The 22,408-nt window shown below is 37.2% G+C and overlaps 2 protein-coding genes across 3 annotated transcripts; one reads left to right on the top strand and one right to left on the bottom strand.

Annotated features, from left to right (window-relative positions):
- Positions 1 to 133: 133 nt before the first annotated feature.
- On the top strand, positions 134 to 20,647 carry LOC142168702 (PHD finger protein ING1-like). The gene is made up of 7 exons (XM_075229415.1): positions 134 to 400; positions 1,163 to 1,234; positions 1,838 to 2,025; positions 2,121 to 2,184; positions 2,292 to 2,388; positions 20,095 to 20,254; positions 20,342 to 20,647. Exons 1-7 carry the CDS (start codon positions 373 to 375, stop codon positions 20,450 to 20,452), a joined length of 720 nt encoding a protein of 239 aa, XP_075085516.1. The 5' UTR covers positions 134 to 372; the 3' UTR covers positions 20,453 to 20,647.
- LOC142168701 (uncharacterized) lies at positions 7,696 to 16,312 on the bottom strand. 2 transcript variants are annotated; one of them, XM_075229414.1, is made up of 4 exons: positions 9,260 to 16,312; positions 8,474 to 9,179; positions 8,268 to 8,386; positions 7,696 to 8,182 (listed from the first exon to the last, which is right to left on the bottom strand). In XM_075229414.1, exons 2-4 carry the CDS (start codon positions 8,856 to 8,858, stop codon positions 7,772 to 7,774), a joined length of 915 nt encoding a protein of 304 aa, XP_075085515.1. In that variant the 5' UTR covers positions 8,859 to 9,179; positions 9,260 to 16,312; the 3' UTR covers positions 7,696 to 7,771. The 2 variants fall into 2 exon arrangements, with proteins under 2 accessions (XP_075085515.1, XP_075085514.1); XM_075229413.1 differs by having other exon boundaries at positions 8,474 to 16,312.
- Positions 20,648 to 22,408: the final 1,761 nt, after the last annotated feature.

Here is a 22,408-nt window from a genome sequence, read left to right as displayed (position 1 = left end):
GAAATTAAGTGAACAAAAATGCAAAATTTTACAAGTATAGGGCATTTCTCCTAAATGCCAAATATACTAGAGATTCATTAATCATTACAAACAAAACCCCCAATTTTAGCAAAAACACAATTTCTCTTGAAAATAAAAATCGCATAGGGGGCAGATTTACAAATTCCAGAAATCTCAGGAGGACTAAAGTGAAACTATCCCAAAGTAAAAATATAGAAACTTTAGGGGCATAAATGTCCTAGTATTAATCGGAATCGGATCCTATATTAGGGCTTGAAACTCAAAACGAACAAATCGTCGCTGGCGGGAAGATTCTCATGCAATTAACCGAATCTTCAAATGTTCCTCTAAAATATAAAGTTTCTCCGGAAAATGTCATTCATCGATGAATTTCAAGCCAGTAAGTCTGAATTTTAGTTCTTAAAGTTTCATTTACCATACCTTTTTTTTGAATATTTGTTATCTGTTCCTATTTCTGTTTTATAGATTAATCGAATATAGCGTTTTCTGTTTTCCTTAATGTAGTGGTAAAGGGTTGCCAATATTTTCAGATTTAACAATTTTTTATTTAATGTTAGTACACATTTCCAATGTGTAAATACGGACAATAATTTCGATTGATAAATTTAGTGTTCCAAATAACTTTAGCATATATGCTGCAAATGTCTGTTGGGGCTTTATGTGCAAGGCACAAATATAGCGGGGAGAAGAAAATTATAAAAAACTAAAAAGTTATTTTAGAATAATAACTTTAAATGCAATTTGTGTTGGTGGAAGGTAGCAGGTACCCGATAGAATAGTCGAGGTGTGCACAAGTTGGGGCGGACACCACCGTCATTAAAAAACTATATAACACAATAAAATAATTATATTTAAAAAGGAAATGGAAAAAAAATTATAACTTAGTGAAGTAGTTATTATTTAGTATTGCCCACTTCATGACAGAATCCATTAGTGATATGATGCATGCCTTACTTTCCTGGTGGCCTGAATTGAAATGCTGCCTAAGCGAGGCGAAACGCTGAACCTATTCTAGTTTCGAGCATGATATTCAGTATTGTCTATGCAAGTGTGATGCATTACTAATTATGGATGAATTAATTCCTCTGTGTGATTCTGCATTGATTTCTAACAAGTTGCTATATTGATTACATTGTCTCAGATATAGAAGCTCTTCCGAACCATTTACGGAGGAAATATGCCTTATTGCGTGATTTAGATAAAAGTCTGCAAGGTATTACTTATAGTGCAAAGCTTTATATATTATTGGACTGTTATGCAAGTTAGTTGCTTTCCAACTTTCCATTGTATTGTGCTTAATTAAGTACACTTGTACAGTATTGAGTCGATTGATAATCCACTAGCATTCTGAATCTGGAAAGTTTATGTATTTTAAGTGGAATAAGGAGCCATCTTTGGCACAATGCGACAGGCAGCTTATTGTAGTGTATAGTCCTTCATGTAGTCCCTTTGCACTATATCTGATGGAACGTCTACTACTGCCATTACCTAGTTTAGTAGAAGCTTCAGTGGTATATCATTGTTAAATTGCAGAACAAAAGAGTAATTGTTTGGTATTCTGATTGCCAGTGTTCAACTGGTTCAGCAATTAGCCATATCGCCCCTTCGTTCTGTTTTACAATGCAAAGATGATCATAAGTATACTCCTGATTGGAGAAGGGAATATAGGGTGATTTTGTAAGATTCTCAGTAGTATTTAGCATTGCTGTGTTAGTAGCCCGACACGAGCACAGTAGGTTAGTGGTGTATGTTGTTTCTTCGTTGCCTAGTGTATGGCATTCTTACTAAGAAAGTGCTTTTCTTTTCCCCTGAACAGGAGTCCAGAGGCAAAATGAACAACGTTGTGAGAAAGAAATAGAGGATATGATACAGCGTATTAAAGCTGGTAACGTGACACCAGACTCTTCACTAATCAAATTCTCTGATGATGCATTGGATGAGCAAAAGCATGCAATCAGGATTGCTGATGAGAAAGTTGCATTAGCTTCTCAGGCATATGATCTGGTAGGGATGTTGGGAACAACATCCTTTTTCTACATCAAACAAACTGTCATTAATTAAGCTCCTTATGGCAATTAGTGAGAAAATTCTTGCAACAGGTAGATGCTCACATTCAGCAGCTCGATCAGTACTTGAAAAAATTTGATGAAGAGCTCCGGAGAGGTATGTTTGTATCAGCTTACTCATCTCCTCACCAAGAACAGTGTCCAAACTTACTCGTTTCTCTGACTGTTGAACAACTTTCTCTTTATGGATTCTCTTTTATGCAGAAAGAGATGTTGCTGGTGTTACTGGAACTCCTGCTACCACTGTTGCAAATAATGGCAAATCTGGAAGGTCTGGTGAGGGTAAGGGAGGGCGTAAGAAGTGAGTGATATATCTCTATCATATTTCACCATTCCTAATGCTAATTGCACATTGCGGATGCTTATTCTTTATTTATTTAATTAGTATCATTTCCTATTTGAAATGGAAATCTAATAAGAAGCCTCAATCATCTTAAAGAATAAATTGATTATGTGTTGAAAGTCAAGAGATCAATGTTACTAAAAGTTAGAATATATATTGGTTAATAGTATGGTTTATTCTATTTGGTCGCCTCATAATTTGGAATTTAGAATGTGATTGGTATGAAGGAAAATGTCTCCATGGAAAATGTTTTCATGGAAAATGAGTGGTTTTATCACTTATTTTCCCTTGTTTGGTTGGTGAGTGAAAAGCTTTTTCCGGAAAATATTTTCTAGTATTTGGTCAGAGAGTAGAAAATATTTTTTATGCTACTTTTCTCACCCCTTTCCCCCAAGTCCTCATGTTTTATGTGCTCCCTCCTCCAAATACATCATGAAAAGAAAATACTTAATTTTTTGAAATGAAAGAAAATACTTTTTACTACATCATTTGTTGAAATGAAAGAAAATACTTTTTCTACATCATGAAAAAGCACTTTTTTTGTTAAAATGAAAAAAATACTTTTTTTGTATCATGAAAAGAAAATACTCATTTGTTGAAATGAAAAAAAAATACCCTATTTATAATATGAAAAGAAAGTACTATTAATAATCTGGAAAAGGGCTAAAAATTCCCCTAACGTATTGGAAATAGTTTTAAATTACCCTCCTTCCACCTATTAGACCATAATTGCCCTTAATGTTACTTTTAAGTCTGAAATTGACCCTCCTAATAAAAGCTGATTTGGAATATGTAAGCCTTTTAATCAAACTAGTCTTAGGACACGCGTGTACCCAATCTTGATGAGTATTGTTTTTAAACCTCTAAGGATAGAACTTCTAGATTACCTAATCCAAATACTTTTACGATTGTGCTATGATCTATTTATCTGTTATTCTTGTTCACTGTAAAATGAAATTCAATTAAAATTGAAGGTTGTTATAGTTAATTGTTTATTTGGTCATAGCATCTAGTTTGGGTTATAAAGGATTTATAGAGGAAGTGGCATATCTGAAGCTTCTGGAGAGCGTGGACGAGGAGGCGAAGAGGACGAATAAGGAGCGGTATAGGATGGCTTTAAGTGAAGTTAGCAGTTACTGCGGCCAAGACCGCTGCATTTGAACGCTTGTATGAAGAACTCGGAGGCAGAGGAGGGGATAAGAAGTTGTACAGGTTAGCCAAGGTGCGAGAAAGGAATGCCCGTGACCTGGACCAAGTGAAGTGCATCAAGGACGAGGATGGCAGAGTTTTGTTGGATGAGACACTGATTCGCCATAGATGGCAGGCTTACTTCCATAAACTCTTGAACTAAGAGGGGGGATAGGAACATTGAGCTAGGCAACTTAGAACACTCTGAGTGTCGTCGGGACTTTGGGTATTGTAGGAGTATAAGCGCTGAGGAGGTTGAGAGGGCTATGTGTAAGATGAGCAGGGGGAGAGCGACGGCCCTGACGAGATCCCGTGGAATTTTGGAAGAGCGTGGGTAGGGCGGGTTTGGAGTGGCTCACTGGGTTATTTAATGTCATTTTTAGGACAACAAAGATGCCCGAAAAAAGGGGCAACATCCTATTCTTCAACAAGATCTCCAAACTCTTGAAGTGTCATCATGTTCGAGTTATTATATTGGTGGTCATCTTCTTCTTCATCGGAGGCTTCATCAATTAGGGTTCTACTTGAACTTGTAGAAACTCTTTCTTTGCTCCTTAAAGTACTTCCCCTAAAACCATAAACATTCTCCTCAACTCCACTTGCCATAGCAACATGACCAAAAGTAAGGCCTTCTCCTTCATATACTTCTTCATCTTCATGATTTTGGGGGGGCTCCGGTTAACCATTCATTTGCTTCATCAATGTTATCCAATAAAATTGGATCAATGATATTGCGAGCTTTGTAACGACAAGCCAATGTTCTATTATATTTAACGAACACGAGATCATTGAGTTTCTTTAGCTCAAGCCTATTCCTCTTCTTAGTATGAATCTGCATATAGGTTGTAGAAAGTAATTAAGAGGAGTACTTAGGACAATTGAGATATACTTTGATTTAGTAATAATGTAATATAGCTTCTCACATGTTCATAAACACTCCAATTTCTCTCGCATCCGGATGAGCTACAAGTTAAGCTTTGAACTCTAATAGCAAATTGTTGCAAGTTTGGAACTTCATAACCAAATTGCATCCACCATTCAACTGTAAATATATTATTTTAGAAGTTAATAACTTAAAAGTTAAAGCTCTAAAGAGTAAAAACAATTGAAACAACTTGCTCACCTGGTGCCAATTTGGTTCTGGCTCTAATGGCCGAAGCTAATCCAAGTATTCCATCGGCTTGCATATACACACCCAAGTTCTTCCCCTATTTTGTCTTGCATCGCTTCATCTGGCACCAACCTCGCAACACATGCATGATGCCCCTTCCACACTGCTTTATCTAAAGTCTTGTTCTCGTTATTTGTATAAAAGAATCCGGGGTTCAAAATATGCCCCGCTGCATGTAAAGGTTGATGAAGCTGAACCGTCCACCTTTCATCAATGATTTCAAAAACTTTCCCATATTTCCTCTTATCATGAACAAATGCCTTCTCAATAACTTCTTTAGCCATATCCATGGCTTCATAAATGTATCCCATTGGTGGTTTTCTCTCCCCATCCACCAAACGAAGTACAATAACCAAAGGATTACCAACTTTAAGTGCTTGAACAGTGTCATTCCAAAAATATGGACCAACAATATGTCTCGCAACTTCTTTCCCAAGAGTTTCCTTTGCATAGATACCCTCACTCCATTCAATTGACATGAACAAGGTTCGCAAATTTTTCTTTTGCAAGTAAAAACTATGCAAAGTCATGATAGCTGTTGCGAATCTTGTCTTAGCCGATTTTACCAAATTTCTTTGGTTTGTGTATCTCCTCATCATGTTCAACAACAACGGCCTCTGACTAATGTAAGAATGTATCTTGACCGCCTTAGCAAAAACTGTAGGAAATCAAATTTCATAGTGAATAAGTATAAACAATTAACATGAAGGTTAAAATAGAAAATTAGAACCACTTGTTCACCTGTAGAATATGGGGCTAACTTGAAAATGTCGCCAAACATCAATTTGATACAATGTGCAGCACAAGGAGTCCAAAAAATATTCGGGAAAACTCCTTTCAACATGTCACCCGCTTTTTTATTCTCACTTGCGTTATCGGTAACAACTTGAACAACATTTTCCTTTCCAACTTTCAATATTGTCTTCTCAAACAAGTTGTACATTTTATTGGAATCGGTTGAAGAGTCACTAGCATCATAAGATTCAAGAAACAATCTACCTCTCGGAGAAATCACCAAAACATTAATGAACATTTTTCCATTTTTTGTTGTCCATTTATCCATCATAATGGAACAACCATAAGTTTTTCATTGCACCTTATGCTCCTCGACAATCTTGTTTGTCTTCTCCACCTCCTTTTTTAGACAAGGAACTCTTACTTCGTGATAGGTAGGGGCTTCATTCCTGGGCCATATTGGCCTACAACCTTAATGAATTCACCAAACTATCGGTGTAATTTACACAATTAAAAGGGAGCCCCGCATCATACATCCACCTAGCAAAAGTATCTACAGCGCGCTCCCTTAAACTCTTCCAACAAGAATTTAAGTCAACATCTTCACCTTTTCTCTTTTCATTTGGTTTTTGCGAGAAATAAAGATTAAGAGGACCTTTCACATTGCTACCGGTGGATGATCCACTTCCACTTGTTGAATTCTTTCTTTGAGATTTTGAGGGAGGTGGCCTCATTGATATATCATTGACTTCAAGGTCATCCTCATCCATTTGACTATCTTCGTCAAAAAGATTAATCATAGATGCTCCATGGCTCATTGGATTTTTTATCTCATTTTTTTCGCAACATACTCTCTAATTTCATCCTTAACAGAATCCGGAACCTGTGAACATTCTTTGACATCTCTAAAACCACCAATTAGATGTCTCTTGTGACGATGTATTCCACCGTTATATATATTTTGACAAAAGATACATTGCACTTTTATGCTACTGCCAATTGCAACTCCATACGCCTAAGCTGGATCTTTTTTTTGGCTTGATGCCATTGAATAATAAGATTGAATTTACTACAATCAACAAAAAAAAATGCAGAACTGTTAAAAAATGGCATAACAGTGAACAGAGAAAACAGAGCACATAGTGAACAGCAGAAAATGGAAAAATAGGAGAGGAGAAAACACAAAACAGGGCAGAACAAGAACAAAGAAATAAGAACTGAAAAAGAAGAGAAAATCAGAAGAGCACATGTTTGAGAACAACCAAAAAAAAATGCAGAACAGTGAACAGAGCACATACGAACAACAGAAAATGGAAAAAAGGAGAAGAGAAAACAGGGCAGAACAAGAACAGAGAAATAAGAACTGAAAAAATAGAAAAGAAGAAGAAAAAGAGAAGAAGAGAAAATCAGAAGAGCAGAAGTAGAAGGCAGTCGTCGCAGAAGAAAAGAAGAGAAGAGAAGAGAAGAGAAGAAAGAACTGATGGAGAAGAAGAGAACTAGAGAAGAAGAGAAACTTACCTGAAGAGCAGAAGTCGAAGGCAGTCGTCGCTTGCAGTAGAGAAGCAGATGTTTGGAAGAAGTGTGCGTAACAACTGATGTTTGGAAGAAGCAATTTTTAAAAAAAAAACCCTAGTCAGCCGATGGAATCGCTTAAGCGTGCTTTTGTCGCTTGTTTTCATCGCCTCGCTTTTCACTTTTTAAGGTGAAGCGTGCACTTATTTAACTGCGTCGCGCTTTAGGGCAGAAAAGCATAGCCCCCTCGCCTCGCTTCTGCGCTTTAAGCGAGAAGCGTGCGCTTTTAATAACACTGGGGCGGTGGAGCTGAGGTTGGGGAGGATTGTGGATATCTCTGAGAACCAATTTGGATTTATGCCAAGTCGTTCGACTACAGAAGCTATTTATCTTGCTAGGAGGTTGATGGAACAATATAGGGAGAGGAAGAGGGATTTACATGTTCATCGACTTAAAGAAGACTTACGATAAAGCAGTGTTTTGGATAGCGTGCAGCGACAAATAGCGACGAGGGCCCGCTTCACTGAGGCGAGAGGCGCGCAGCGAAGCGCTCGCCTTTTTGATGTGAAGCGACAATTTATACAAAAACATAAAATATTATATACATATAACTAAAAACTCAATAACAATAATATATTAATAAATATATCATTCAAAAATTAAAGACTCAATAGATAGTCATAGACTCATAGTAGATTCATAAACTAAAGTCTAATAGTCTAAAACAAGCAACGTCTATTCTTCTTCAAGATTTTCAAATTCTACAACTTCATGAATGTTAGCATTATATTGGCTATCATCTTCTTCATCCTCGGAGTTTTCATCAATTAGGGACCGGCTTGAACTTGCTACTCCCTTTCCCTTGTAACTTGAAGAACTCCCTCTAAGACCATAGATATTCTCCTCAACTCCAACCGCCATAGAAACAGTACCCCAATCAAGATCATCTCCTTCATACACTTGTTCATCTTCATGATTTTGGGGGGCTCCAGTTAACCATTCATTTGCCTCGTCAATGTTGTCCAACAAAATTGGATCAATGGTATCGCGAGCTTCATAACGTCGCCTCAATGTTCTATTGTGTTTAATATACACTAGATCATTGAGACGCGATAGCTCAAGCCTATTCCTTTTCTTGGAGTGAATCTGCGCATAAGTTGTTTAGATTAATTAATCGATACTAATAATAATACAATATAAAATATATTAATATAATAAATCTACTTCTTACATGCTCAAATACGCTCCAATTTCTCTCGCATCCAGATGCACTACAAGTTAGGCTTAGTACTTTGATGGCAAACTTTTGCAAGTTTGGAGTTTGATGTCCAAATTGCTTCCACCATTCAACTATAGAAAAATATTTTATAAGTTAATAAGTATAAATCAAATAAATTAATTTAAAGTTATAAGGATATCTATATTAAAGTTAGTTACCTGGCGACCTTATGTCTCTGGCTCTAATGGCCGCTTGTAAACCAAATAGGCCCTCTGCTTGTGAGTACCTACCAAACTCCTCCCCTATTTGATCTATCGTCGCTGAATTAGGGACCAGCTTCTCAAGACATGCATGGTATCCAATCCACACCTCTGAAGCCAAAGTTTCATCTCTAGTGTTCTTGTAAAATAATCCCGGGTTCAGAAGATGGCCTGCTGCATGCAAAGGTCGATGGAGTTGATTCTCCCACCTGATATCAATTATCTCAAAAACTTTCTCATATTTTCTAACATCTCCCTCAAATGACGCTGCAATAGTCTCTTTGGCTCTATCCATAGCCTCATAAAGATAGCCCATTGGTGGTTTTCTCTCCCCATCCACCATACGAAGTACCTTAATCAAAGGACCACCAACTTTAAGAGCCCGAACGACGTCATTCCAGAATGATGGAGAAATAAGAACTTTGGCAGTTTCTTTTCCCGCAACTTCCTTTGCATATCTATTATCTTTCCATTCATTTGAAAGAACTAGATTTCTCAATTTTTTTCTTTTGCAAGTAAAAACTATGCAAAGTTAAGAAAGCCGTTGCAAATCTAGTCTTGGCCGGTCTCACCAAATTTCTTTCATTTGTGAATTTCCTCATCAAATTCAACAACAACGGCCTCTGACTGATGTAAGAATATACCCTGACGGCCTTAGTGAAAACTGTAAAAGTAACAATAACAATTTTATAGTTAATACTTAATAGGATAGGACATAAGTATAAATAACTATATTAAAGTTACCTGAAGCATATGGGTTTTCCTTGAATATGTCACCAAACATCAAGTTGATACAATGGGCAGCACATGGAGTCCAATAAATGTGTGGATACATAGCTTCCATCATCCTACCCGCACTAACATTCTCACTAGCATTATCTGTAACAATTTGTACAACATTTTCCTTTCCAATTTTATCAATAGTCTTTCTAAACAAGCTGTACATTTTGCTTCCATCCGTAGAAGAGTTGCTAGCATCGTGAGATTCAAGAAAAACACTCCCTCTTGGAGAGTTCACCAACACATTTATGATCATTTTTCCATTCCGTGCTGTCCATTTATCCATCATAATGGAACATCCAAACTTGTTCCATTCCACTTTATGCTCCTCAATAATTTGGTCTATCTTCTTCACCTCTTTTTTAAGATGAGTTACTCTAACTTCATGATAGCTAGGAGGCTTCATTCCTGGGCCATATTGTCCTACAGCTTCAATGAATTTATCAAAAGTTTTGTAGTTAACACAGTTGAAAGGAAGCCCTGCATCATACATCCATGCTGCAAAGGCACTTACGGCGCGGTCTCTCAAAATCTTCTTGGCTTCTAAACCTAGACCTTCTTCACCTTTTCCCTTTTCTTGTTGTTTTGCCGAGAAATAAAGATTGAGAGGACCTTTTGTCACTGTACGTGCCGTCGTGGATGACCCACTAGAACTATTTGAAGATATCTTATGAGTTTTTGGGGGGGAGGTCTCATTTCACCATCTTCATCCATTTCATCATCTTCATCAATTAGATTCACCGATGCTTCAAAATTCATTTGAGTTCTTGTCACATTTTTCTTATCAACAAACGCTTTTACTTCCTCCCTAACCTCGGGCGGACAAAGGGGACATTGTACTACATTTTTAAATCCACCTATCAAATGTTGCTTGTGACGAGTTATCCCACCATTATATGTTTTTTCACAAAATACACATTTAATTGCGGATCTTGATGAGCCTTGTATAACATAATTCCAAGCTATATCATTTCGTTTATTACTATCGGATGACATTTCAACGCTGTTTTATTGAAAAAAAATTATCAAGTCAATATGCAATTAATTCTACTCTATAAGAGACTATAAGTCAATAATTGAAAAAAAAAAAAAAGGGCCTGAAAGAAACAGAAAGTTTGTTAAGAGAAGAAGCAACCTCTGTTATTTTGCAAAAACAGGGCTTCGAAACAACCTCTGTAATTTTGCAAAAACAGAGCTTCAAAACCTCTGTTATTTTGCCAAAACAGAACCAAAAAAAATAGAGCACAAAAACAGACCTCTCTTTCTGTTAAGAGAAGAAGAAACCTCTGTATTTTGCTCGAAAAATAGAGCAGAAAACAGAACTTTGTTTCTGTTCTTTTCGACAAAAAAACAGAGGAAAAAAAATAGAAAGAAGAAGAAGAAGAAGAAGGAGAAAGGAGAAAGAAGAAAGAAGAAAGAAAAAAGAAGAAAGAAGAAAGGAGAAGAAGAAACCTCTGTATTTTGCTCGAAAAATAGAGCAGAAAACAGACCTCTGTTTCTGTTCTTTTCTACAAAAAACAGAGGAAAAAAAATAGAAAGAAGAAGAAGAAGAAGAAAGAAGAAAGAAAAAAGAAGAAAGAAGAAAGGAGAAGAAGCATACCTGGACTTTCAATGGCTGGAACCTCAAGCTTCTGAAAGAAGAAGACGATGGCTCGCGAGTTCAGAACGTCAAAGTCTCAAAGAAGCTCTGTTGTTTTGTTCAAGTTGAAGAAGATATGTTGTCAAGCCCTAATCACGACCCTTTTTGTTGAGTCTTTGCTTTTTTTCTTTTTCTTTTTTTAAAAAAAACAAAAGGCGACGCTATGGTCGCTTCTCGCGACACTGTCGCCTCTCGCCACGCAGGCAAAGGCGAGCGCTATTTCGAAACGCAACGCAACAGAGGCTCTGTGGCGACACTGTCTCGCCTCGCCTCGCCTCACGCTATTAGCGCTGAGGCGAGCGCTATTTATAACAATCGGATAAAGTGCCAAGGGAGGTTCTGTGGAGATGTTTGGAGGCTAGAGGTGTTCCTGTTGCTTACATTAGGGTTATTAAGGACATGTATGGTGGAGCTAAGACTCGAGTGAGGACCGTAGGAGGGGACTCGGAACACTTCCCAGTTATGATGGGGTTGCATCAGGGGTCAGTCCTCAGCCCATTTCTATTTGTCTTGGCGATCGACGCGCTGACGCGCCATATTCAGGGAGGTGTCGTGGTGCATATTATTTGCAGATGACATTGTTCTGATTGACGAGACCCGAGGTGGTGTTAATGGGTGGTTAGAGATCTGGAGGCAGACCCTGAAGTCTAAAGGTTTCAAGTTGAGCAGGACCAAGACATAGTACTTGGAGTGCAAGTTCAGTGGGACGACTCAGGGTGTTGACGGAGAAGTAAGGCTTGACTCTCAAGTTATCCCTAGGAGAAAGAGTTTTAAATATCTTGGGCCAGTTATACAAGGGAATTGAGTGATCGACGAGGATGTTACTTATCATATTGGGGCGAGATGGATGAAATGGAGGCTCGCTTCAGGTGTTTTGTGTGATAAGAATGTGCCACCTAAACTTAAAGGTAAGTTTTATAAAGCGGTGGTCAGACCGACTATGTTATATGGGGCTGAGTGTTGGTCAGTCAAGAATTCCCATGTCCAAAAGATGAAGGTGACTGAAATGAGGATGTTGAGATGAATGTGCGGGCATACCAGGCTGGATAGAATTAGAAATGAAGTTATTCGGGATAAGATGGGCATGGCCTCTGTGGAGGATAAGATGCGGGAGGCGAGACTTAGATGGTTCGGACATGTGAATAGGAGAGACGCAGATGCATCTGTGAGGAGGTGTGAGAGGTTGGTCCTGGAGGGCCTAAGGAGAGGTAGAGGTAGGCCGACGAGTATTGAGAAGAGGTGATTAGGCAAGATATGACGTTGCTCCAGCTCACTGAGGACATGACCGGGGATAGGAAGGTGTGGAGGTTGAGAATAAAGGTAACGGGTTAGAATATGTCGCATAGCGTTGTCCTTGTCTATAACAGTAGCTTTAGTACATGAGTTAGCGTTAGTTATATATTTTCGTATTTCTTGATTTATGTGATTACTTGTCGTTGCTTTCGTTTCGGCCTTATGATTACAATACTTAGTTTTAGTTTTGTATCTTTGTATTTTTTTCTTGTTTTAGAATTGGTGTGATTGCTGCTGCCCTTCCTTTTATCTTTCCTAAGTTGAGGGTCTTTCAGAAACAACCTCTCTGCCTTTTTGAAGGTAGGGGTAAGGTCTGCGTACATACTACCCTCTCCATACCCCACTTGTGGAATTACACTGGGTTGTTGTAAACAAAAAAAAAAAGCTATATTAAAAAAAAGATATTTTTTGTAATATATAGGCTAGTGAATTGATCTTACAATATGTCAAGAACAGAAAACAAATAATTAGTAAAAAAATACAACAACAACAACCTAGTATTATCCCATTAGTGGGGTCTGGGCAGGGTGTGTGTACGCAAACCTTACCTGTCACGACCCGAAATTCCCACCTTCGGGACCGTGATGGCGCCTAACATTTCACTTGCTAGGCAAGCCAACGTTAGAATATAATTAGCCATTTTAACAAAATTTTAAATTAATTAATAACAAGGAAACAAATGCGGAAGTAAGGTCTGAAATAAAGTGAATAATCCATAATAATCGCGATATCTCAATATCATCCCAGAACTGGAGTCACAAGTGCACGATCTTCTAGAATAATACAGATAAAGGTCTAAATAAAATTCAAGCTGTTTGAAATATAATACACCACAGAGATAATATAGAATGGGACTTTAGAACTGCGAACGCTGTGCAGTTATACCTCAAGTCTCCACTGGTAGCTGTATCCGAGCAAATCTGCAGTACGCCGCTGGGACCAACTCCGAAATCTGCACAAGAAGTGCAGAGTGTAGTATCAATATAACCGACCCCATGTACTGGTAAGTGCCGAGCCTAACCTCGACGAAGTAGTGACTAGGCTAAGGCAGGTCACATACAATAACCTGTACGCAATAATAATAATAACAACAATAATAGAAATGAAACAAGTGTCTCTTTTCAACAGTTGAAGCCAACTCGACAGTCATAACCAATTATTATTTCAATCAGTTTCCGTTGCGGCGTGCAACCCGATCCCACAATATATTCATTTCAATCAATTATGTTGCGGCGTGCAACCCGATCCTCCATATAAACTCTAAATAAATCTGTTGCGGCGTGCAACCCGATCCCCCATATAAACTCTAAATAAATCTGTTGCGGCGTGCAACCCGATCCCCCATATAAACTTTAACAACTCTTAAATGTATTAGAAATACTCCAGTAAATACCACGTTCAATAAGAAACTATTAAGCATCAAGACATACAATAATTATAATTTAGTTATGAGACAAACAATGTCAAGTAGCAATTAATTGAGGAAATCAGGGATAAAATAGGCAGTTTAATATTTATTATGCAAAACGTCAAATAGCAATTAAGACACATAAATCAATTAAGCATGTAACAATTATTGCAGGAATTCAAGAATTAATATTTGACAAGGAATATAAGTGAAACAATTATTTTAACGATTAATTCGTGTCTTAAAATAATTTAAGATGTTTAAATAATTAAGCAAACAATTAATTTGACAAAGTATAGGCACCCGTCACCTTGCCTATACCTCGTTACACATGAAATTCACATAGCAAATAATTCAAGGGTTCTATTCCCTCAAGTCAAGGTTAACCACGACACTTACCTCGCTTTGCAACCAAATTCAAGAATCCAATAAACCTTTGCCTCACGAATTTGTGTCCGAAATCCTCAAATCTAGTCATAAGCAATTCAATATACTCAATATAAATCGTAGGAATTAATTCCATATGAATTTACTAATTTTCCGGATTAAAAATTCGAAATTCATCTAAAAAATCATCAGTGGGACCCACCTCTCGAATTCCGGAAAAACTCACGAAATTCGAACACCCGTTCCAATACGAGTTCAACCATACAAAAATTATCGAATTCCGACACCTGATTGACCTTCAAATCTTAATTTTACATTTTTTGAAAGATTTTATAAAAAAATAATTTTTCTTCCATAAATTCACGGATTCATGATGTAAATGAGTATGGAATCATAAAATATAATCAATATAGGATAAGGAACACTTGCCGCAATGTTTTCCCGTAAAAATCGCCCAAACATCGCCTCTCCCCAAGCTCCAATTTGTCAAAAATGGAAAATGGGACGAAGTCCCCTGCTTTATAACTTACAGTTATGTCCAGGCTGCCCTCGGCCCTCGATCCTCCGCCCTCGGCCCTCGATCCTGGGCCTCGATCCTGGACTTTCGATCCTCGGCCTTCTATCCCGGGCCTTGATCTTCGGCCTTCGATCCTAGGCCTCGGTCTTCGGCCTTCGACCCTCGGCCTCGATCCTTGGCCTCGGTCTTCGGCCTTCGATTTCTGCCCCCAAATTTCCAGCAGAAAATATTGCAGCAGCTGTTTAAGTCCAACTTTTGATCAGTTAACCATCCAAAACTCACTTGAGGCCCTCGGGACCTCAACCAAATACACCAACAAGTTCTACAACATCAAACGAACTTATTTGAAACTTCAAATCACATCAAACGACGCTAAAATCACAAATCACACCCCAATTCAAGGCTGATGAAACTTAAGAATTTTCAACTTCTACATTCGATGTCGAAACCTATCAATCAAGTCCGATTGACCTCAAATTTTGCACAAAAGTCATAAATGACATATCGGAGCTATGAAAATTTTCAGAACTGGATTATGACCCCGATATCAATAAAAGTCAATTTGTGGTCAAACTTTGAAATCTTTAAGCCTTTAGGCTTCTAGTTTTCGCCAACTGGCGATAATTCAAGCTAGAGACCTCCAAATTAAATTTCGGGCATACGCCCAAGTCCCAAATCACGATACGGACCTACTGGAACTGTCAAAACACTGATCCGAGTCCGTTTTCTCAAAATGTTGACCAAAGTCAACTCAGTTGAGTTTTAAGGTTCTATTTCACATTTTAATCAATTTTTCATATGAAAACTTTTCGGAAAATTATACGGACTGCGCACGCAAGTCGATGAATGATAAATAGTGCTTTTCAAGATCTTAGAACACATAATTAATTATTAAATTTAAAGATGACCTTTTGGGTCATTATATTACCCCTACCCTGGGGTAGAGAGGCTGTTTTCGATAGACCCTTGGCTCCCTCCCTCCAAGAACTCCCCACCTTGCTCTTGGGGTGGCTCGAACTCACAACCTCTTGGTTGGAAGTGGAGGGTGCTCACCACTAGAGCAACCCACTCATGTCTAATTAGTAAAAAGATAACTAAAGATAATTTAGTATTCAAATTTTCAGGAAGAAAATTCAAATTGTTGCAGGTAATCTACAACCTACATATCAACATTGTTTTGAAATAATATATATCTTGTGATTACGTAGTCAAATTTCTTTTTTTTGATGAAGTAAGGAGAATTCATTAAAAGCATCCGACGGATGCAGGTAAAAGATTGCAGTTTAGAGAGATGGTGTCTACTCATATACACTAAAAAACTATTCTATCACTAGGGAGCAGACACAATCAAAAAATTGAATAGAACTAGTTACAGGTGCGTGATTTAGCCAACTAGTGATAGAATAGTTTTTTGATTGTGTAACTATTCTATCACTAGTTATTACAATATAGTGATAGGAGTAATAACGAAAAAAATCCTTCAACTATATAATCAAGAGAAAGAAAGGAGACATTCAAACAGATTTTACGTTGTCAAAATTGAACTAAACACGAAAAGAGAATTTAAAAGCTCACATATTTCATATCAGATTTTATCAAATTAGGGGCAACTTCAGACCTAAAAATTAGCATTAAGGGCAATTATGGTCCAATAGGTGGAAGGAGGAGCAATTTTAGACTTAAAACTAACAACAAGGGCAATTATGGCCCAATAGGGAGAAAGAGGACAATTTTAAATCATTTACAATACGTTAGGGGCATTTTTGGCCCTTTTCCGTTAACAATATTTCAATTTAAGAGGGGTTGGGGGTTTGAGGCGAGGGTAGGGGCAGGGTGGGGTGGGGGGTTAGGCGGGGCATGTTGGGGTGTGGTGTGGGGTGGGTTGGTGGGGGTTGGTAGGGATGAGGAATATGGTGAGAAATCTTGAAAAGGAGTTTTGGAAAATGTTTTCCCTTTTCATGATAGGGAAAACATTTCCTCCAATTGGAGGAAAATGAGTTCACGAGGAAAATATTTTCCAAAACATTTAAGCCAACCAAACATGGGAAAATTAGAAAACATTTTGTTTTCCTTCATACCAAACACACCCTTAGTATTCAGGAAATTTTCTTAGCCTAAACTTTCTTTACTTAGGAAACTTACTGTAGCCTGAACTTTCTTTATTTCTTCAGCTTAAATTTTCCTATTTCATGTAACCTAAATTACTTATTAGGAGCTTTCATTTATGTTATTCACCATCCAATTCTAGACAAGTTTCTTTTCTATTTTCATATGGTGTTAGAGCCTCTACGACTTTGTGTAAAGACCAATGTAACGTCGACCTACTGGCTGCTGGCGTATGATGCCTACTTTGCCAATGTACTTTACTTGCAAGATATTTCAACCAGGTCTTGCAATCCAACCTAAGTTACTCGGACTCGGGTACGGGTATCCGACACGTGTACGGATCCAAATGTCGGATTCTTCATGATCTAAATTTTAGGATTCGAGGATACGGATCTAGGTACGGGTACGAGTGCGGGGATTCGGCAAAAAATAAATTAAAAATCTAAAAATATAGCTATAAATTGGATGAAGAAAAAAATTTGAATTTTTTTGGTTTTGGTCACAGAAAGTCGAGATGAGCAGAGAGAGAGAATGACTTCTTTGTCCATTTTCTTGGTCTTTTGGAGGGAAAGTAGGTAGAGAAAAGATAGGAAGGATGTATTTTGCTGTCAAGAAAATTCACTCTGTACCCCACCCCACTTTTTAGACAAGAAAGTTCACTACCCCACTTTTTTGACAAGAAAGTTTACTCTGTACCCCACTTTTTTGATAAGAAAGTTCAGTACACCACTTTTCATGAGATAGTACAATAAAAAATATAAAGAGATTTGTACCACTTGCCTTTACTTAGGGAAATCAATTCTCAAAATTTTCCCTAAAATTTTGGTCAACACACCGGATCTTGTCTACCGGATCCGACACAGATCCCATACCCTTACCCATGTTAGTGTCGTGTCGACACAGGTACGGTGCCCAAATTGCCGAGTCCGAGTAACTTAGAATCCAACTACTTCTTAGTCCTGAAGGTTCTTCCTAACCCTTACGTCTCAATGAACTTCTCCCTTTCGTACCCTTCGAATCTTCTCTCGTCATCTCCTTCTGCTTGAGATACTGTACATGTTCGGCGATGTCTAAAAGTCACTTCCTACACCACTTGCAGGGGCGGCGACCCTATAGAATATGTGGCCTAAAGCCAAAATTGAAAAAGGCCTTAATTTTGTTCAATAGATTTTTTGTATATTTTATTTGGAGTTTATCCTTATGACTTCTTAAAATGTAAAGTAATGAATTTCCTTTTTTTAATAATCAATTTCTTTTTTGATTGACTATATCCAAATCCTGTAATCTTTCTTGAGATAGTGTTGATCTTAACCAAGATCTTATTGATTTTAGTGTTTTAAATTTTCTTTCAACTGAGGTAATGATTACAGAAACTGTTTAAATTATTCTTTAAACAATAAAATATTTATGAAAAGAAGAACAAAGACTTGACCTGATTGAGTATGTCAATTATTATATTATCTTCTACTTGTAAAATTTCTCTTAGCACTTTAAATTCCAAAATATAAGTTGAATCCATGAATGTCATAGTGACTATTATGCTTTAAGAAACATTCTGCTTTTTTCAAATCTGAACATTTGATAGTCTAATTAGCTTGCCCTTGAATATTTGCAATGCCACTCAAAGAATTGAAGGAAAATAGTACAAAGTCAAAGTCGCAAACAAGATTGATTCAAGTTTAAGTGAATTAGACAAAAGAAGTAGGATTTAACTGCAATGTTTATTGGCTACAACTTTCAACTGTAATTACTTTGATCATATTTTAAATAGTAGCATAAACTTTGGAAATTTGTGCTTAATGGATTGTGAAAGTTTGACAACAAATAATTAAAAAGACTCATTTTTACTACTAATAATAAGTGCATAATTTTATACTTACATATAATTTGAGCAATTTTGAAACCTAAACTGTTTTGGGGCCTAAAGCCCTTTAGGGTTAAGTCGGCCCTGGCCACTTGTAACTTCAAAGTTGATCTGCTTTCATCCCCTACCCTGAAGGTTATGTTGCTGATGAAATCTCCGCTTCCTTTCATAATATTCCTCCAAAGTCCACATTCAAAAGGAATTATGATATTTTCAGTCCTCCATCCCCTTTGAACATTCCATCCTTTTCTTCCTCCATAGGCGTGCTCCTCGATCCATCCCCCCCCTCCATTTTGTTGGGGACGTAACGTCCTCCCAGTGACTAAGTGCAAAATATGCTATTCACAGAGAATTAAGATAAGTTCTCTTTTCTATTTATTTTCTCTGTTTTCACAATTAGCAATATATTGACGTAAATAATGAGGTATACCAAGTTATCTTGCCTTGTACTCTTGAGTCGTCGACTCTTCTAAAAGTTCAGGCTGACAATAATATAGGCTGTTAGGTAGAGTCGGAAATTATTTGGGTGCTTAGGTCCTTCCCCATATAGGATTTTATGGTCTTCTGTTAGGATGTAAAAGAAGTTCGTTCATGAGGATGGGGAATAGGTGTCTTAAGTGTTGATATAAGGAACTGTAATTCAGACTGGTCCGGGGTCGCTAGATACTCATTATTGCAAATAAGTGGCTTAAGAAACCTATTTTTGGTGCTTCTCAAGAGATGGGGCTCAGAATACTTAAAAACTGACTTTTTAGCTTATTCAACATTTTTCCAAAAATTCACCTGCCGTTCCAACTCAAGTTATATCACCTGTGGTTGCGTAGCTTGTACTCGGCTTTGCTAGTTTCTCGAGGAAGTGGTTAAGGGTATTGTTCTGTTCATCCTCTAATTGTATATGATAATCATTGAATCTGATTACATTTCTTTGAGGCCTTTCTTGATTTAAGTGAGGGGTTTCCTAAGTTGACAGAGGAACAACTGTGTTTAACCTCTTTGGGATTACAATGTAGAGAAATCCACTATTTTAGTTTCAAAACATAGTGGGCAATGGACCTGACCCTTTATCCTTCTCCACTTAAATATTAAAGTTATTTCAACAACTAGGTTTCAAGCTCGTGACATTCAAGCTTGCTCTTAAAACCAGCCAATCGCGTTCCTCTGTTAGAAAGTTCTTCCTTACCACACATCCATGCTGTACTGCCTTTACAGTTAAACCAGAGCCCTGGGTGCAACTCTTGGGATTATAATTCCTACCTTTATATGATGGAATGAGTGCAAATTAATACAGAAAGTCATGTCCGGTGTTTTGCTGCAGAAACTAGAAAGGGAAGCATTCTAAAAGATGCAGATTTATTAAGTGTAAGCGGAACAAATTGTTTGATGCATTAGTTTGGACAAAATGGCTTCCCTTTGGTACTGAACCAGCTTAATTCACTATTGGTGTTAGTTTTGCAAGTTTCCACATTTTTCTCCATTAAGGTTCAGTTTCTGGTTGCCTGAATGATAAAATGTCGTGTGACTGTATATCTATGTCCCTGTGTAGTACAGACTAAACTTGTGTTAAAGGGAATAATTTCTTCCGCAGAACACGTCTTGCAACAGCAGCGGCAGCTACAGCCACAGCAGCAGCAGCGGCAACACCAAGTGGAATGGATTTGGATCTACCTGTTGATCCAAATGAACCAACATATTGTTTCTGCAATCAAGTTAGCTATGGTGAAATGGTTGCTTGCGACAATCCTAATGTATGTACTAAACCAAGTTTTATCAATTATCTTTTAAAACTTGATTAGATTGAACTTTTGCTAAAAATTTGATTACTCCTTCAACAGTGCAAAATAGAGTGGTTCCACTACGGCTGTGTTGGCCTCAAAGAACAGCCAAAGGGAAAATGGTTTTGCGCGGATTGTGCAGGAACACAAAAGAAGCGGAAAGGCAGATGATAGAAAGTAGAAGAAAATAACTCAGTATACTGATTTTAGACGTTTTATCACTGGAAGAATTTATGTAGATACTGTACTTCTGTAATTTTGTTGTGTAGCCATTATTAACAAGTCACACTTGCAGCATTCTAATTGTATGAACTATAACGAACAAATAAACTATTGTCTTTTACCAATCAACATATTTGTAACCTACACCTTGACCATCAGTCAAATAAATACCATCTTCCTTGACAGTCCATTGACAAACAGTTGCACGGGCAGGACTAAGTGCATCCTTAACACACGTATCTTTTTCATTGAATACCTCAAAAGCTTTTTTCCTTAGAATTCCACCAAAACTGGCCAAAAAAACATAGTTTTAGACCAATTGACATGAAATGACCAATTGATATTGGTTGAAGGGGAGCCTTAGAGCAACAGTCAAATTGTCTCTGTGTGACTTATAGGTTATGGGTTCGAGCTGTGGTATCAACCATTACTGCTTGCATCAGGGTAGACTGCCTACATCACACCCCCTTGGGGTGCAGCTCTTCCCCGAGACCCTATGTAAACGCGGAATTATTTGTGCACCGAGTTACCCTTTTTTTGATATTGGTTGTTGGAGCAATATTATGGTACCCTATATCATCGTCTTCAGATGCACAATGTACCCATAGTATAGAGGAGTATTTGGGAGGGCATTCCATACATAAATCTCATACTTTTGCCCAGGAAATATATTACATTGTGCTTGTGAAAAAGCAAAAGAAGAAATGCATAACAAAAAGATAGCCTTGATTTGTGAAAAAATCATGCCCAGAAACTGTTCAATTTTGCTTGTGTTTGGCTTCTTATAATCATGCATGTCTTATATAAAAGAAAAAAACTTTTAAGTACTTTCTAATTTTGTGAGTGGAGATTTATGATACCATCAACATTGGCAAGTAGTTCATTCCTGTCCAATTTTGCAATCGTGGAAAGAAATCAGATATTGAGGTATTCCTTTACTAGTTTGACTATTTGGAATATGATTAATATTATGCCATTAGCGGGATTTTATATACGGACTTAGAGATCAAATATAATGTGATAAATTTAAAATATATAATGATGATTAATATTTAACGTGTCGAAAAAATCAAGAATTGCATTGTTTTTATAGAGAACTATTTTCTTTAGCCTAAATCATGTCTCTATCTTGTTTAGGCATGCTTCTCCATCTGCTCTTTTATTTTCTCTATAATTTCCTCCCTTGATGTATATTTTAGTTCCTCTGAATAAGGATATCCAACTTGCTGCTTTGGTGCCATCTTTTAATTACTGAAAAATGAATTTGATGTTCATAATTCGATAAAATTGAAATGGAACAAACTGAACCCAACAAATCGAAATGGAATAAAAGAAAATCCCTAAAGAGAAACACCGAACCGTACCGAGTCTAATTATGTTTGATTTTAGTATAGCCTTTTAAGAAACCAAATACTACAAAACCATAACATACCTATTGTGACCCTATAGGTGAGGTTTGGGGAGGATTGAGTATATGCAGACATTACATCTACCTTCTGTGAAGTAGAAATGTTGTTTCCGATAGACCCTAAGCTCAAGAAAATCGCGTTCGAAACCGGTTTGAAGAATACAAGAGTAAAAAAAAAAACTAAGATGAAAATACATAAGGAAAGAAAAGTATTGCCATAAAAAATAGTAAAGATAACCAAAGTAAAAGAAACAACAGTAATAATAAAATTGAACGATAAGATAATAATAGAATAATAAATATAATATTGATAAGGCTAAGAAGAAGCAGAATGAGGTGCTCTAAACTAGACCATGCATGCTCTCGCACGGCAAAAGAGAAATCATTCGAACACCTACTAACCATCTTCACTAATCCTCGACCGCCATAATCGAAAATTCTTAAGATTGTCAAAATTAAAATCTTGAACCCTAGTGACACTGAATGAGGTTACAAAT

This window comes from Nicotiana tabacum, chromosome 14, assembly GCF_000715075.1.
Source record: "Nicotiana tabacum cultivar K326 chromosome 14, ASM71507v2, whole genome shotgun sequence".
NCBI classification, from domain to species: domain Eukaryota; kingdom Viridiplantae; phylum Streptophyta; class Magnoliopsida; order Solanales; family Solanaceae; genus Nicotiana; species Nicotiana tabacum.
This window is presented reverse-complemented; position numbering and strand designations above follow the sequence as displayed.

What these genes read in the sequence shown, in the direction of transcription:
- LOC142168701 (XM_075229413.1), bottom strand. Translation starts at nt 8,858, where the DNA reads ATGGTGGATGGGGAGAGAAAACCACCAATGGGCTATCTTTATGAGGCT. An exon ending in CAGAGACATAAGGTCGCCAG is followed by an intron (nt 8,387 to 8,473) that starts GTAACTAACTTT and finishes ATTTTTCTATAG; the next exon opens with TTGAATGGTGGAAGCAATTT. An exon ending in ATTGGAGCGTATTTGAGCAT is followed by an intron (nt 8,183 to 8,267) that starts GTAAGAAGTAGA and finishes ACTTATGCGCAG; the next exon opens with ATTCACTCCAAGAAAAGGAA.
- LOC142168702 (XM_075229415.1), top strand. Translation starts at nt 373, where the DNA reads ATGTCATTCATCGATGAATTTCAAGCCA. An exon ending in TGATGAAGAGCTCCGGAGAG is followed by an intron (nt 2,185 to 2,291) that starts GTATGTTTGTAT and finishes TCTTTTATGCAG; the next exon opens with AAAGAGATGTTGCTGGTGTT. An exon ending in TTGCTTGCGACAATCCTAAT is followed by an intron (nt 20,255 to 20,341) that starts GTATGTACTAAA and finishes CTCCTTCAACAG; the next exon opens with TGCAAAATAGAGTGGTTCCA.